The 17,090-nt window shown below is 46.1% G+C and overlaps 1 protein-coding gene across 1 annotated transcript in view; it reads right to left on the bottom strand.

The window, feature by feature from the left end:
• Positions 1–17,090, bottom strand: part of RyR (Ryanodine receptor) — a 1,181,579-nt gene that overhangs the window by 783,753 nt on the left and 380,736 nt on the right. Inside the window, exon 42 of the mRNA XM_084584752.1 lies at positions 11,006–11,096. Coding sequence (XP_084440878.1) covers positions 11,006–11,096 — 91 coding nt within the window. The remainder of the gene's footprint in view (positions 1–11,005; positions 11,097–17,090) is intronic.

The following is a 17,090-nucleotide window of genomic DNA, read 5'->3' as shown; positions in this document are numbered from 1 at the left end:
GCAAGCTCGTCGGCCTCCGTCTCAGTGTGTTTGCGTGTGAACTGCACGTTGCCTGCCGAATCGAGGAGCACCTTGCAGAGGTGCGGAAGATTTAAAGAAGAAACAAGAAGAAGAACCTGTGACTTTTACTATCCCCTCTATTACAAAAATTGCTGCTTGCCTCTCAGACGACAAACCGTCCCATTCAGCTGATCTGGAACACGTAGCTTATACCCTCCGAGACACAAATCGCTCTCGAAGGCGCAGGAGGTCACCTGGCGAAAATTACAGACACATTCCTTCCCAAATCCTACGCCCATGCATATCCTGCATTATACACCCCATATTGTAAATTATGCCAACAGAGGGCCAACCTAGACCACATACTGTGGGCCACGAGATAGCCCTCCGCGGGATCTGCAGCTCTCCACATGCGAGCAGTGGGAGGCCGCTATGCTCAGCTCTGACCCTCCGGGCCATCGAGCGTGCAACCCAGGTCGCCGGAGCCCAAGGACTCCTGGCCACCTAGAGCGGTAGCCCCTGCTACCTGACTTCTTCCTCGTCAAATAAATGTTTATCCTCCTCCTCCTGTACGGCTCGTGCACATAAGGAGTTGGTCTCTCGGTCTTCTCTGTCACTTTCCTGGTATAATTAATTGAGATGAAGAATTCTGAGAAATCTTTTCAAATATCAAAGAGGCGGACCTAATAACATAGCTGTTATCAATTCCTTTCGGGCAACTCAGTGTTGAATTCTCAAATGCTGACTGAATCAGGATCTTAAGTACTTCGAAAACATTTGTGTGTAGTAGGTGCATGACAGCAGTTTCGAAAAAAAGAAAAGCTTGTCCAATAGGGCAACAAGCTCTGGTTTCGGATAATGTAGTCCACTAGAATATTGTCCTCGTAGAAGAGTGTACCACATGGGGCTGCTTCTTTCGCTAGTTTCAAGAATAGCGCAAGCGTCACACCCGAAGTTGATTAACTAAACGGTATATCCAGCGACGTAAGGCAAATCGGAATATGTGACAGTGGGAAATAAGATGGTAGGAGATGCCATCACTTCCTTCAGTGCCTTGATTTTGCTCTCAGATGAAACATCCGTCTTGACAATGTAGTCAAGTGCCGCTAGCTGTTACGGCCCTCGCATCTAGCATATGTCGTTCCCTTCCGCACATTAACCTTACTTTCCCGAAGAGAGCTTCAATGGGTCCCTATGTAGGGCTTGAAATGAGTCTTCAGTGAGAGTGTCCTTTTTTAAACCTTTAGAAATTTCTTGCACATTTTCGATACAGCAGGTGATCTCATTTGTAAGTCACTGCATCGAGTATCACCTTCATCATTTATTGGACTCTTTTTACCACTTCGAGCACAAGTGGTGTCATGGATATCAAACCATTTTTTATTGTTTTCATATTAAGCTTAATATTACGTAAAAATTTCATTAAAACAATGTTTATTTGCAAAATTAAAATAATGTTTATAATACCACACATTGGCTAATATATTAATTGTAATAACATTTAAAACTAACCCTACAACGTTTACTTTGACTGTTATACAAATACTTTATATCATGCAAGCATTTTGCCATTTACATTACATTTTTATGAAGTTATTTTCATCTTCGGTGCTGCATATGGATGGTTTCGCATCTAGCGCTCAAAGACGGTTTTGCTGTTGCAGACAATTTGCTGTCATGTTAGCCTTGAAGAAGCTTCGATGTGATCACTGCTCATTCAGTTGTTGTTTTTTTGTTCCTATTCGTAATTGCACAGGCTAGGGAAAAATTCGTATTAAAATGGACAAAAGTAGCTACCATGCCGCAATGTATGTCATGCTTGTCGAGAGTTTGCTGAACGACATTGTTTTTTATATCCGTTCACGTGTGTAGTACGTGCTGCAGCATCTACCTTCCGTGTTCTTTAATTTCAGGGCTGCACTCACCACGAAACTCGCGAGCGACAGCGCGAAACCAGGCGAAAGCCACCCGCCCTCCGCTGAAGCAGACGCGAAGCGAACATTAAGCAGGTCGCGCCCCTTGCGGCAGCGGAGAGCGTAGGCGGCGGAGAGCGTAACTCAAGGCACGGCCGGTCTTGAGGAAGAGCGCGTTGCGCTCTCTCCCTCGAGACCGGCCGTGCTCAAGGAGAAACGTTCCCATTGTTCCCGTGGCGATTGAGAAGGCGGTAAGAAAGAGCGCGCACTTTCTTACCGACGGTCTCCCTCGGTCACTGTAGGTGAGCAAAAGCTGTTTTAACTCTGCGGCGAATTCAGGCTGGAGATCAGCTGCAATCATGCTTTTTTAACGGGATCAGGGCGCGATGTAGAGGACGAGGGAGGTGTTGCAGGGACAGCAGTTGATTATCGGTAATCTGAGCTGAAATGGCACAATCGCTCATCGGCGACAGCTCTGCTAGTGAAATTCCCTCGGGCAGAACTTGAGTTAAGCTGAAGTTAAGGACCGGGATAGTGGCACGGTTCTGGGAGATATGTACAATCAGATGAGGAAGGGTGACGTGCCGCTGCAAGATGACATAAGTAATGGGACAAGCGAGATAGTCGCCGTCTCGGACTGCTGGGAATGGTGATATAGGGATGTAGACGGCAGCTTCAGGAGGAAGGCGGCAGAACTGTGATGATCGAAGGTGGGGTGAGTAGGAGGGGTCTTCAGAGCAGAGCAGAAGGTCCAAGCGAAGTAGGCTGTTAGAGCAGTCAATGAGGGCAGAGTGGGTTGTTAAAAAGTCAATGCCAAGGATAACGTCGTGGGGGAATTCTTGGAGGACGGTGAACAACACTGGAGCATGACGACCACCAATGGTAACTCGCGCTGTGCACATGCCAACCACGGAAGCAGGGCTTCCATTGGCGACGCCTCATCCTCGCTTGTCGCGTAAACTAACGGCCTGCAGCACAGGCGGTCTCCCTCGAGACCGCCTGTGCTGCAGCGCCGTTAGTTTACGCGACCGCCGCCGGCGACACCTCTCCGGACGGAGCTGTGAAACTGAGTTTGTTCTAGCATGACCGGTACTGGCACACTGGGACACTTCACGGCCGCCTGGATACCGGAATCTTGGTCTCCCTGCCTGTATCGGACATGCGCTGTCTACCTTATCGTGTCAGCGCAGTCTTATCAGTGCTACCGCAAACTGTACGCTTGGCACTGCTACTGCCCCGCCCCCCTCCATCGCCTGTAAAAGGGCGTGCTAATAAACCCTTCTTGCTCTTCTTGTTCCTGCAACCATGTAGTTCCCTCTATCCTCAGTGCGACACACATCGCGATACACTGCCGATACAGAAGGGCAATTGAGAACCACCTTTCTGCTTACCGGCTACTGACTTTTCTGGAGGAGTCTGGCCTCAGTTATAATATAGGCGCGCGGTGGCGTAGCGGTAGAACATCCGCCTCGCATGCAAGAGGACCGGGGTTCAAATCCCGGTGCCGCGCAATTCTCCACCGGATGAAAAAAAAAATCCGCGTGTCGATGGAATTGCATATACAGGTTTGGGGTGCGACCTGATGCCGGTGAACACCTCCGGTAACGCACTCCCTCACCAGAACAGGAGTTGGCCACCCTGGTGCAGTAATTGGCCACAACCTCCTATGATAAGCTCCATAAAACCCCGGCCCTCAGTCACCAGCGGCTGCGGAACAACTGACCACGGCGGCGGTCAGACCTGTGACGCAGCAGGGGGTGCTAAGAAAGCCTGGCTCCGCTGGACAGGCCGCCATTGGAAACTGACCCTGGCAACGTTTAATGCTAGAACCCTAGCTAGTGAAGCTAGTTTAGCAGTGCTGTTAGAGGAACTAGAGGGCATGAAATGGGATGTCATAGGGCTTAGTGAGGTTAGGAGGCCGAATGAGGCATATACTGTATTGAAGGATGGGCATGTACTGTGTTATCGAGGTTTACCAGAGAGGCGACAACTAGGGGTAGGTTTTCTTGTCAATAAGTATATAGCGGGTAATATAGATGAATTCTATAGCATTAATGAGAGGGTTGCAGGCATCGTAATTAGGCTTAATAAGCGGTATAAACTGAAGGTTGTACAGGCCTATGCACCTACATGTAGTTATGATGACCAGGCAGTTGAAAGCTTCTATGAAGATGTAGAATCGGCAATGCGAAAAGTAAAGACGCAGTATACTGTACTAATGGGCGACTTCAATGCCAAGGTAGGGAAAAAACAGGCAGGAGACAAGGCAGTAGGTGACTATGGCATTGGTTCTAGGAATAGCAGGGGGGAGTTACTAGTTGAGTTTGCAGAGCGCAATAACTTACGAATCATGAATACCTTCTTCAGCAAACGGAAGAACCGGAAATGGGCATGGAAAAGTCCTAACGGAGAGACTAAAAATGAAATCGACTTCATAATGTGTTCAACCCCCGCCATTGTGCAGGATGTAGAGGTAATCGGGAAAGTTCGATGTAGTGACCATAGGATGGTGAGGTCCCGAATTAGCCTAAATCTGAAGAAGGAACGCAATAGATTAGTAAGAAAGAAACCCATCAACGAATTAGCGGTGAGGGGGAGGGCAGAAGAGTTCAGAATCTCGCTACAGAATAGGTTTTCAGCTCTAACTGAGGATGGCGACATTACCCTAGAGGCAATGAACAATAATTTCAGAGATATCATTACTGAGTGCGCAGTAGAAGTAGGCGGTAGGATAGTTAAAGAGGATACCGGTAAGCTGTCTAAGGAGACGAAAGATTTGATTAAGAACGGCAGAGTATGAAAGCTTCCAATCCAACAGACCAGATCGAATTGGCCGAGATATCAAAGCTAATCAATAAGCGCAAGGTGGCCGATATAAGGAAGTATAACATGGAGAAAATTGAGCATGCTGTAAAGAACGGGGGAAGCCTTAAAGCGGTAAAAAAGAAATTGGGCATAGGCAAAAACCAGATGTATGCGATAAGGGACAAGGCGGGCAACGTCATCACTAATATGGACAAGATAGTCAAAGTAGCCGAGGAATTCTATACAGATCTCTACAGTAGCCAAAGTAGTCAGGACCGTAGTGAGATTGGCGGTAGGGAAAAACAGTCAGACATTCCACCAGTGACGAAGGACGAGGTCAAGAAAGCACTAGAAACTATGAAAAGGGGGAAATCAGCTGGAGAGGATCAGATAACTACAGATTTGCTGAAGGACGGGGGGGGATATCGTGCTAGAAAAACTGGCCACCCTGTATACGCAGTGCCTGGTGTCATCGACGGTACCGGAAGCATGGAAGAATGCAAACATTATCCTCATTCACAAGAAAGGGGACTCTAAGGACCTTAAAAATTACAGACCAATCAGCTTACTGTCTGTTACGTATAAGGTATTTACTAAGGTAATCGCCAATAGAATCAGGACAACCTTAGACTGCAATCAAGCAAAGGATCAAGCAGGGTTTCGGAAACGGTACTCTACTATCGATCATATCCATACCATCAATCAGGTGATAGAAAAATGCTCGGAATATAACCAGCCCTTATACATAGCATTCATTGATTACGAAAAAGCATTTGACTCAGTTGAAACCTCGGCGGTGATGCAGGCATTGCGAAATTAGGGGGTAGACGAGCCGTACGTGAAAGTGCTGGAAGATATATATAGTGGCTGCACAGCAACCATAGTTCTACATAAAGAAAGCAATAAAATTCCCATAAAGAAAGGTGTTAGGCAAGGAGACACAATCTCCCCAGTACTATTCACAGCTTGTTTAGAGGAAGTATTTAGAGACTTGGAATGGGAGCAGTTAGGGATAAGGGTAGATGGAGAATACCTCAGTAATCTGCGATTTGCTGATGACATTGCCTTGCTAAGCAACTCGGGGGATGAACTGCAAATAATGATTGATGACCTAGACAGAAAAAGTAGAATGGTAGGCTTGAAAATCAATATGCAGAAGACTAAGGTAATGTTCAACAGCCTCGGGAAGGAACAGCAGTTTACATTAGGTAGCGAAATACTGGAAATAGTAGGCGAATATGTCTACTTAGGACAGGTAGTAACCGCAGATCCAGACCATGAAAAGGAAATATCAAGAAGAATAAGATTGGGATGGAGCGCATTTGGCAAGCACTCGCAGATTATGACTAGCAGCTTACCGGTATCGCTCAAGAGGAAAGTGTACAACAGTTGCATCTTGCCTGTACTCACCTATGGGGCTGAAACGTGGAGGCTAACCAAGAGAGTTCTACTTAAGTTGAGGACAACCCAGAGGGCTATGGAACGAAAAATGGTAGGGGTAACATTAAGAGATAGAAAGCGTGCAGAGTGGGTCAGAGAAATAACTCAAGTTAATGACATTCTAGTGGAAATTAAGAAGAAGAAATGGACATGGGCAGGACATGTAGTGCGAAGAGAGGATAACCGATGGTCGCTGAGAGTAACAAACTGGATTCCAAGGGAAGGAAAGCGTAGCAGGGGGAGGCAGAAAGTTAGGTGGGCGGATGATATTAAGAAGTTCGCAGGGGTCAAATGGATGCAGCTAGCACAGAACCGGGTTAAGTGGAGAAATATGGGAGAGGCCTTCGCCCTGCAGTGGGTATAATCAGGCTGATGATGATGATGATAATAATAATAATGAATAAATAAAGTTTATTTTCGCCACCATAAACCCTGATTGGAGGGTCAATTCTAAAGTTACTTCGGTCATCTGATGAGAAGAGAGGAGTCGGTGGAGAAAGATTTTGATGTTGGAAAAGGTTGAGGGTCACCGGAAAAGACGTAGGCAGCGAAAGCGATGGTTAGATGGCATCCTCGAGGCGCTGCAGATGAAGTCATGTGATGTTAGGAAGGTAATGAGAGACCGGAAAGCGTGGTGTGATATGGTCCATAAGGTCACGAAGAGTCGGACATAACTGAACTGAACTGGCACAAATGAGCGAAAAGAGGTGGCTGGAGTAAAAGCTGCTTTCTCTGAAGCTTGAGGACGCTGCAGCCACCTTTACATCAGCAGCAGTGACAAGGCGAAAACTACATCCGTGAAAATGCTTTTCCTTTTCAACAGGCCCTTTCTAAGCGAGAAATGGACAGATTGAACATTGATATCTTGGTTATCAGCGAGCTCAAGTGGACCGGAATGGGAGAATTTAATTCCGGCGACCATTATGTCTTTTATTGTGGGCACGAATCCAGGAGAAGGAATGGGGTCGCACTCATAGTAAACAGAAGAATGGGCAAATCAGTGCTAGGGCACAACCCCAAAAACGACCGAATGATTTCACGTCGGATCCAAGGTCAGCCGTTCAACATAACAGTTATCCAAGTCTATGCACCAACCACTACTGCTGAAGAAGCTGACGTTGAGAGATTTTATGCTGACCTGCAATGCCTTTTAGACCGCACTTCCCCATCAGACGTCCTTTTTCTCATTGGAGACTGGAATGCTAAGGTGGGCAGTGAAGAAATATCCGGAATTACAGGCAAGTTCGGTCTCGGTGATGCAAATGAAGTTGGGCAGAGGCTAGTAGAGGTTTGTCAAGAAAATAGCCTGACCATAGCGAATACTCATTTTCAACAGCACAAGAGGCGCCTGTACACATGGACTTCCCCGGACGGTCTGTACAGGAATCAGATCGATTATATTCTTTGCCGGCAGAGATGGGGAAGCGCTATACAAGCAGTAAAAACAAGTCCTGGGGCCGATTGTGGCACCGAGCATCAGCTTCTTGTTGCCAAAATTAAGCTTCGATTGAGGAAAACGCAGAAAACTAGAAGGTCTTTCAAGTATGATCTGGATCAAATTCCATCAGAATAGGCTGTTGATGTGAGGAATCGATTTCAAGAATTAGATCTAGAAGACAGACAGCCTGAAGAGATGTGGACTGATGTGCGTGATATAATACAAGAAGGTGCTACTAAGGTACTTCTAAAGCAAACGAAATGCAAGAAAGCAAACGGGTTATCTGAAGAGGCTTTGCAAATACCTGAGGAAAGGAGGATGACAAAAGTTATGCGGGAAAAAGAAAGATACAAGGCTCTCAATGAGGATTTTCAGAAAATAGCAAGAAGAGATAAGAATGCCTTCCTGAACATACAGTGCCAAGCAGTTGAGGACAATAGCCAATTGAGGAACACAAGAGCTCTGTATAAGACAATCAAAGATATCAAATGAAATAAAACAGCGCAAGGAACGGGACGAAACACGAAGGAAGGGAGACAAAGACACAGGCGCTGACTAAGAACTGAAATTTTATTCCGAAGCAGGACAGATATCTAAGGTACAAAGAGAGGGGTGTTGCCAAATGCGATCCTGCACAATCACCGAAACAGTGTAGTCACGTCCAAGAGTAAAAAACGATAAAAAGATGAAAAGCCGAAAAGACTAAAAGCGATAAAAACCACGGTGTAGGAGGCCGGAACGGAAAGTAAAATAGGTAAAACAGATATATACATAGCCGAAAAGGCAAGTAAAAGCATTAAAATATAACGGTAAAAAAAAACACGGGACTAAAATCGTGGCACAAGGTGATTAACAAAAGCAGCGGAGAGGGGCATTCAAGAAAAAAGTTTAGCATTTGCCCTGCCTCTGAGAAAATCCAATTCTTTTTGCGACAAGCACAGGGAGGGTGCACTCACACATTGCTCATTTGCGCTGTGGATTTCGAACGCTTCTGCGATTTCCCTGGATATCCTATCCCGTCCTCTAGCAAGAATTGTGCAGCGATTGAAATGTGGGTAACAGGTTTTGTCCGGATCATCGTCGTTATGTTTACACTTTTTGCAGTGCATGGCGAGGTACCCGGAAATTGCAATGCTGTTTACGTTTTTCTTGTGCTCTTGAAGCCTAACGTTGAGACACCTGCCTGTCTGGCCAATGTATCTCTTCCCACAGGATACGGGCAGGGAGTAGACGACGCCGGTTTTGCAGGGGACGAGTTGTTCCGAATGAGTCAGCCCACATCCTTCGCGCAAAGGGCGGAAAGCTTATTAGGCGCTGAAAAGACGACGTCAACCCCTGAACGTTTCGCGACTTTTTTGAGGCGGTGGCTGACCTCATGAATGTAGGGCATTACGACCACTCTTCTGTGCTCCCTGTTGGACGCCGCCTGTGCGTGTTGTCGTCCTCGTTTCTTGGCCGCGGAACCGGCCACGGACACCAGAACGTTCAGGGGGTATCCGGCGGCTGACAGGCGCTCGACCTGGTTGCTAAAACTATCCTGGAAATGATCTTCACAGGACTTCTGAAGCGCATTTTGAAAACAAAGTCTTACTATCCCTCTCTTAACGAGTTTTGTATGGGCAGACATAAAAGGCAGAAGAGGTTTCTTACCCCTGGGCTGATAGGACCAGCAGGTATGCTCGTTGGAAAAATGCAGTCGCAAGTCCAGAAACCTGATTGAACATTCATGCGGCGTTTCGTGCGTCAAAGCCAGAGGAATACATTGGCCAAACATGGAAAGAATTTCGGATACCATTGGGTTAAATGCTTCGTGGCTGCAATTCAAAAGAACGAAATAGTCATCCACGTAACGAAAAATGTTTACTACGCTCGTATCAGCGATCCTGTCATTCAGCATCCTATCGTATCTAGCAAGAAACAGTTCGCTTAGAATAGGTGCTACGCAAGAGCCTATGCAAACGTATTGTTTCTGTATATAGTATGTATGTTCACCTGACGTAACATAGGAAGAATTCAGATAAAAGTTCACAAGTCGTAGAAAATCATCAATGGAAAGGCCTACTTCGTTCCGCAAATTTACGGCTCCGAAGGTGTCGATAGATTCCTCAATGCAAGACAGCACTTCTCTGTGCGGTAAAGAATAATACAAATCTTTGATGTCTACCGAGAAGGCGCTCAGGTTGCAGTCATGTTTGATACTTAAAAAATCTATAACCTTTTCTGAGCCATCGATCACAAAGGGGTCATCACAAAGGCAATGTGCCATCGATCACAAAGGCAATGTGGCAAAGTGGTAGTGCATGTTAAAACCGAGACGTATTCTCTATAGCGCGGAGGACTTTCTTTTGTAGTAGTACAAGCTTCTGAATATTTGTTATCGAGGTATTCGCCCAAAATTAAGAGCACTAGTGAATTTGAGAACTAATAAGCGCGTTGTAAATAGATTTCTTGATATTAACAGGAAGTTTTCGGCGACTTCGGCTCATGATACCTACAACCCTGCTAAGTTTTGATGAAATTCTTTTAATATGCTCACTCCACGAAACTACTCCTAGTGTTTTGATATGTTTTACTGCTTTTATGCATTAGGGACCTACGCGGAAGTAAGGAGGGGTAATTGGCGTCCTGGTACGCGGAATTTACTCTCATTTAGTATTAATCTGTTCATTTGGCACCAGTCCTGTAGTTTACAGCAGAAAATATCTGCTTTTTCTTTAATCTCTGTTAGGTCCTTTTCAGAAACCAGAACCGTGCAGTCGTCTGCATAAATTATATATTTACAGTTCTACCCTGTAGGCCTGCATGAGCCTATAGTGCCACATGCGACGAAAGCCGGCGTTAGCTACCTTCCCCCCCCCCCCCCCTTGCCTCCCCGAGCTCCCTTCCCCCACCCCCTGGTCACCAAGAGTGATGCCACAAAGTTGGCCAACATAAGACGCGACTAGTATCTTTTCCCCAAAATATCTCATAGTCACCACCACCACCACGATTCCGGCGCATGGATAGACATGACCGCCATTAGAGGCTTTCGCTTAAAAACGAGTGCGCTGGAGTTGATTTTGTGCCTTTGCTTTTACGCTGTGAATAGGTGAAAGAAATCCATAGATGATGAGTGTGCACAAAGTAAAGCTTGAGATGCCGTGAACGAGCGAAGAGTGGCTGACGGGCGCCGAGCAAAGATATCATATAATTACACCCACCTTAGAACGCTGTCATAATTTTCCTCAAATGTAATGGATCAGAATTTATGCTCTTTGATCTGGAGAGACTGTTGCGCACAATTCATTACTTAGTGTTTTGCTTTCCTCCTGCCTGTACTGCCGAACTGCACAACAATATCGAGACAGTTGGAAGCACGATACACGTACACCTATAAGCTACGCACCAGAGAGAGAGAGAGTTCACGCACCTGGTTCGCCGACCGTCCCGCTGTGTCTCCCTGGCTAATCTCAGCGGCCAACTGTCCGGCGCACACCATGTAGCAGTTCTGGCGCTCCAGCCTATGGGGAGCAGAAGGACTATTAATCTTCAAAGCAGGAAAATTAAATACCTCCACACAACGGAGGGTACTCAACTATCGATCATATTCATACCATCAACAAGGTGATTGAAAAATGCTCGGAATATAACCAGCCCTTATACATAGCATTTATTGATTACGAAAAAGCCTTTTACTCAGCAGAAGCCTCAGCGGTCATGCAGGCATTGCGAAATCAGTGGGCAGATGAGCCGTACGTGAAAGTGCTGGAAGATATATATAGTGGCTGCACAGCAACCATAGTTCTGCATAAAGAAAGTAACAAAATTCCGATAAACAAAGGTGTTAGGCAAGGAGACATAATCTCCCCAGTAGTATTCACAGCTTGTTTAGAGGAAGTATTCAGAGACTTGGAATGGGAGCAGTTAGGTATAAGGGTAGATGGAGAATACTTCGGTAATCTGCGATTTGCTGATGACAGTGCGTTGCTATGTAATACAGGGGATGAACTGCAAATAATGATTGATGACCTAGACAGGAAAAGTAAAAAGTGTAAAGAAGACAAAGAACAGAAAACGTTGCGGCATCGCGATCACCATCTTTTGTCTCCGGCGCCCATCTCGCTCGCGCTGAAGCTGTGTCCTGGGGCTGGTAATTCGATCCTGCTGTGCCCGAATTACTGCCAGCGCTAGACGTTCCAACCAACCATTAAATCCACATTTCACTTTGGAACGTCTAAGGCTGGCAGTAATTCGGGCACAGCAGGATCGAATTACCAGCACCAGGACACAGCTTCAGCGCGAGCAAGATGGGCGCCGGAGACAAACGATGGTGATCGCGATGCCGCAACGTTTTCTGTTCTTTGTCTTCTTTACAAAAGGTAGGCTTGAAAATTGATATGCAGAAGACTAAGGTAATGTTCAACAGCCTCGGGAAGGAACAGCAGTTTACGTTAGGTAGCGAAGCACTGGAAGTAGTAGGCGAATATATCTACTTAAGACAGGTAGTAACCGAAGATCCGGATGGGATGGAGCGCTTTTTGGAAGCACTCGCAGATTATTACTCTTACCGGTATCGCTAAAGAGGACAGCCGCATCTTAGCTGTTCTCACCTATGGGGCTGAAACTTGGAGGCTAACAAAGAGGGTTCTGTTTAAGCTGAGGACAACGCAGAGGGCTATGTTAAGTGATAGAAAACGTGCACAATGGATTAGAGAAATAACTGAATTTACGAACATTCCAGTGGAAATCATGAAGAAGAAATGGGCATGGGCAGGACATGTAGTGCGAATAGAGGATAATCGATGGTCACCTCGGGAAACAAACTGGATTCCAAGGGAAGGAAAGCGTAGCAGGGGGCGGCAAATGTCAGGTGGGTGGATGAGGTTAAGAAGTTCGCAGGGGTCAAGTGAATGCAGCTGGCAGAGAACTGGATTAATTGAAGGAATATGGGAGAGGCCTTCGTCCTGCAATGGGTATAATTAGGGTAATGATTATGATCATGACACAACGTTTAGGACTAAGCCGACCTTCATACAGTGTTAAAGGCCAAGTCCAACTGTCCGACAGGGCACAAGCGCTCGGATGATACTAACGCGACCGATGCTTCGTGATTATTACGACGACAGATTCAGTCAAGATGTCACCGGAACACGTTTACTTAGAGCACCCTCCCCCCCGAAAGCGACATGAGCGCATGCCCTCATATGAATGTGGCAGCTCTGGCAGCGGATTACAAAGAGCAGTTAGTAGAAGGTCGCTATCCCTGCAAATCACCACTGAAGGGCTAGACCCAGACACGACACGAAGTAGTAATTTCCATTGACATCGTAGTACAATTAAAGTCCATCTAAAAACAATGCAATAAAGTATTGCTCAGTGCGAAGCTGTAGCCTCTACTATAGACCTCCTTGTGTCACCTACCACTATCATATCAACACATATATCCTAATTTGGACAGATTGTGACAAGCTGCGGAGAAGGAAGAGTACGGGGTGGTAGCAGTAGCTATCGTACTCATTTTTCTCCCTATATCTTAATTATTGTTTTAGATTTGCTAACTATACCATCATTCTATTTATAAAAGTTTTGTTTCTACATTACTAACATTATGTCACTTCTCTGCTTTTAAGCCACTAATCTTCTAGTCGTTTTTTGCTAGCTTCCACCGCCGGTTTATTCACCCGGCCACTGGCATCTCAAAAACCCCAGAGTTCCAAGAACAGTGACTGCGCCTGCATCAACTTCCGGATAGATACCATTACATTCGAGTATAATATGGTCAATTGTTTCACTGCAGTTTCCACATACAGCACATGCGTCATCTCCATTGTTAAATTTCTTTTTGTAGCTGCGTGTTCTAAGGCACCCTGATCTAGCTTCAAAAAGTAGGGCACTGCCTCTTGAGTTATCAAAGAAAGCTTCCTTCCTGATTTGCCTTTTCCACTTTCGGTATAATTACACACTCTGTTTCTTTTCCATCGAATTTATCCAATTTTTACCTTCTGTGTTTTTCACCTGTTGCTTAACGCTCTTTATTTCTTTGTCTTTCTGACTAGCATACTTACTAGTATAGTTTCCTAGCTCTTTTCCTCCATTGTGAGTCAACGCATTTAAATATAGATATCTAAATACTTTAGCTGCCCATCTGTTACTGCCCAATTTCCTCAGGCATTCCTAATATAATATTTGACTCTGAGCTTCCCGTACCTCCAAAGATGCCCAGCCCATATCTCCCTGTACAGCCTCATTTGTGGTTTTGCCGTGGATAACTAGTGCTAATCGTCCAACGGCTCTCTGATTTATTTCTAATGTCGACTGTACCTCTGACTGTAGGCACGAAACCACATTTCCGAAAGTAAGTCCGAGAACCATAATTCCTTTCCAAGTACCCCTCAAAACCTCATACCTGTTGTATCCTCACAAAGCCCTATGCTTCATTATCCCAGCATTTCTTCGCCATTTGGCCTTAAGTGATTGCTCATGTTTTCCAATGTATGCCAATCCTTCGTTTACCCATACCCCCAGATATTTATATTCTGCTACTCTAGGTATTTCCAGGCCTTGTATTTTAAGACCCTGATCAGATGAGCCGTTGAAAATCATCAGACCCGACTTAACTGCACTAAAACTGAAGTCTAGAGCGCCCCCTTCGCCTCCGCAATAAATAACTAGAGTTTGCAATTCTTCTAGACTCTCAGCTAGCAGCACAATATCGTCTGCATGCATTAAACCGGGGAGGCGCTGCTGTACCGCCTTTCCACCTAATCTGTATGACAGGTTAAAACCTAGGTTACTGTCTTGTATCCTCCGTTCCAGGTTTATCATATAAAGCATGAACAGCACCGGTGATAGAGGACAGCCTTGTCTTAATCCTTTGCATACTTTGACATCCTCCGTACTTATTATCCCTTCCCATGTAATTTCTACTTTGTTATCCCGGTATATTTCCTGTCGGAACTCTATTATCTCATAACCGATACCTTATTCTTTTAATATGTTCCACAGGAGTTCCCTGCTTACGTTGTCGTACGCCCCGTTTATGTCCAGGAAGGCCAAATACAAAGGTCGATTTTCCCCTCTAGATATTTTGATGCATTGGGTAAGCACGAACTGGCTATCATCTAAGCGCCTACCATTTCTAAATTCGTTCTGAAGTTTTCCGATTATTTTGTTACTTTCTACCCATGCTTGCACCTTTAATTTCACCGCCTGCATGGCCAACCTGTACATAACAAATGGTATGGTAATCGGCCTCTAGGATTTTATGTGCATCATTTCTCCTTTCACTTTATAAATCAAATTAATTTTACTCTGCCGCCAGCTGTCCGGAATTTGATTATTCGTTATGACTGTTTCCAAAACTTTTAACAACGTTTTCTTACATTTTGGACCACAATTCATTAATCAGCTTGATCGGAATTCCATCGATTCCTGTAGATCTGTTTTTAGGAATATTTTTTTCTGCCTTTTTCCAGTTTAGATTGGTCAGTTAGCTGCTTTGTATTCTGCTACCTTGTGTTTCTTCCTGATTTGCGGAGATTACCCTATCGTCGGTCTTAAATGACTCGGCTATAACTGATGTAATGAAGTTCACTGCGTTGTCTCCCTATAAACAATTTCCCTCGTTATCTTGAATCCAATCCTGCTTTCTTTGATTCTTTTCTCCTAGCCAGCTTATATTGTCACGTACACGGTGACTAAGGATACCAATGATAGCAGGGGGTAGCCCAGACACAAGAACACAGCAGCACAGACACAAACGTGTAAGCGACACTTTGTCGTCCTCTTCAACTTCGTCCTCCTTTTCCACCTCAGTCATGCGCCACCTGGCAACGCTAGGTGGCATTACCCCCTCCCTCCGGAAAAAAATGAGAAGGGCCGGTAAAAATGGTGTGAAAAGCAAGAGAGTGGTCACAGCGGGTGGCCATACGCTATCGGTGGTAGTACGGCTTCAGCCGCACAATGTGCACAATGTCCGAGCTGTGCTTTCGACGTTTTGGTTGTGTGGCACCGTCTGGGATAACTTCATAACTAAGGTCACTCACACGGCGCAACACTTTGTACGGCCCGAAGTAGCGGGAAAGGAGTTTCTCTGACAAGCCTGGACGGCGAACTGGTGTCCATACCCAGACTTGATCTCCAGGCTTGTAGTCAACCTGGCGGTGCCGGAGGTTGTAACGGTGCGCGTCAGTGGTCTGCTGCTGCCCAATGTGCACACGGGCGAGCTGGCGGGCTTCCTCAGCGCGGATGGCATATTGCTGGGCATCTGAGGATAGCTGGTCATCATCTGGGCACGGGAGCATGGAATCGAGCATGCTCTGAACTTCGCGTCCGTAAACAAGTCGAAATGGTGTGAAGCGCGTTGTCTCTTGTAAGGCTGTATTATACGCAAATGTAACGTACGGCAGCACCTCGTCCCAGGTCTTGTGCTGCACATCGACGTACATTGCCAACATGTCCGCAATCGTCTTATTCAATCTTTCTGTAAGGCCATTGCTTTGTGGATGGTACGCTGTGGTTTTGCGATGGGTAGTGCAACTCAGCTCAAATATGCGGTCGATCAGCTGTGATGTGAAAGCTGTCCCTCTGTCGGTAATGACGTAGGAAGGGGCGCCATGCCGCAAGACTATGTTGTGCATGAAAAACTCTGCTACTTCGGAAGCTGTGGCATGAGGGATTGCCTTTGTCTCAGCGTATCGAGTCAGGTAGTCAGTAGCGACTACTATCCATTTGTTTCCGGCCTGCGACAAAGGGAAAGGGCCAAGGAGATCCATTCCAATTTGGTCGAACGGAATGCGGGGTACTTTAACGGGCTTGAGAAATCCGGCAGGCTTCTGGGGCGGTGTTTTACGGCGCTGGCATTCGCGACAGCTTCGTACATAGCGTTTCACTGCTGCGGAAAGTCCTGGCCAGTAATACATGTTGCGGACGCGAGCAAGCGTCCGTGAGTAACCCAAATGACCAGACGTTGGTTCATCATGGCAAGCAAGGAGAATATCCTCACGGAGCTCGCATGGCACTACCAGAAGGTAAGTTCTGTCTTGGCTCTGGGAGTTTCTTTTATACAATACGCCTTGCCGTATGCAGAAGGAACCAAGGTGCCGAGATAGGTGTCGAGGCAGAATCGTATCACGCCCTTCCAGATAATCGATGAGTGGAAGGATGTCTGGATCAGCTCTTTGTCGATCCCTGAGCTCAGATGCGCTGAGGGCTCCTAGAAAACCGCTATCGTCATCGGCTGTAGTATCGCCAGTGTCAACGGGTGCTCGTGACAGCGTGTCGGCGTCTTCGTGTTTGCGGCCGGACTTGTAAACAATGGTTATGTCAAACTCCTGAAGACGTAAACTCCAGCGTGCAAGTCGTCCAGATGGGTCTCGCAGATTTGCCAGCCAGCACAAACAATGATGGTCGGTGACGACTTTAAATGGCCGGCCGTAAAGGTAGGGACGAAACTTCATAGTAGCCCATACGACCGCCAGGCATTCCTTTTCTGAGGTGGAATAGTTCATTTCGGC

This window comes from Amblyomma maculatum, chromosome 11 (genome assembly GCF_055883805.1).
Source record: "Amblyomma maculatum isolate TAMU_Amacu chromosome 11, ASM5588380v1, whole genome shotgun sequence".
Classification (NCBI taxonomy): domain Eukaryota; kingdom Metazoa; phylum Arthropoda; class Arachnida; order Ixodida; family Ixodidae; genus Amblyomma; species Amblyomma maculatum.
The sequence above is the reverse complement of the archived record's forward strand: the minus strand, read 5'-3'. Positions and strand labels throughout refer to the sequence as shown.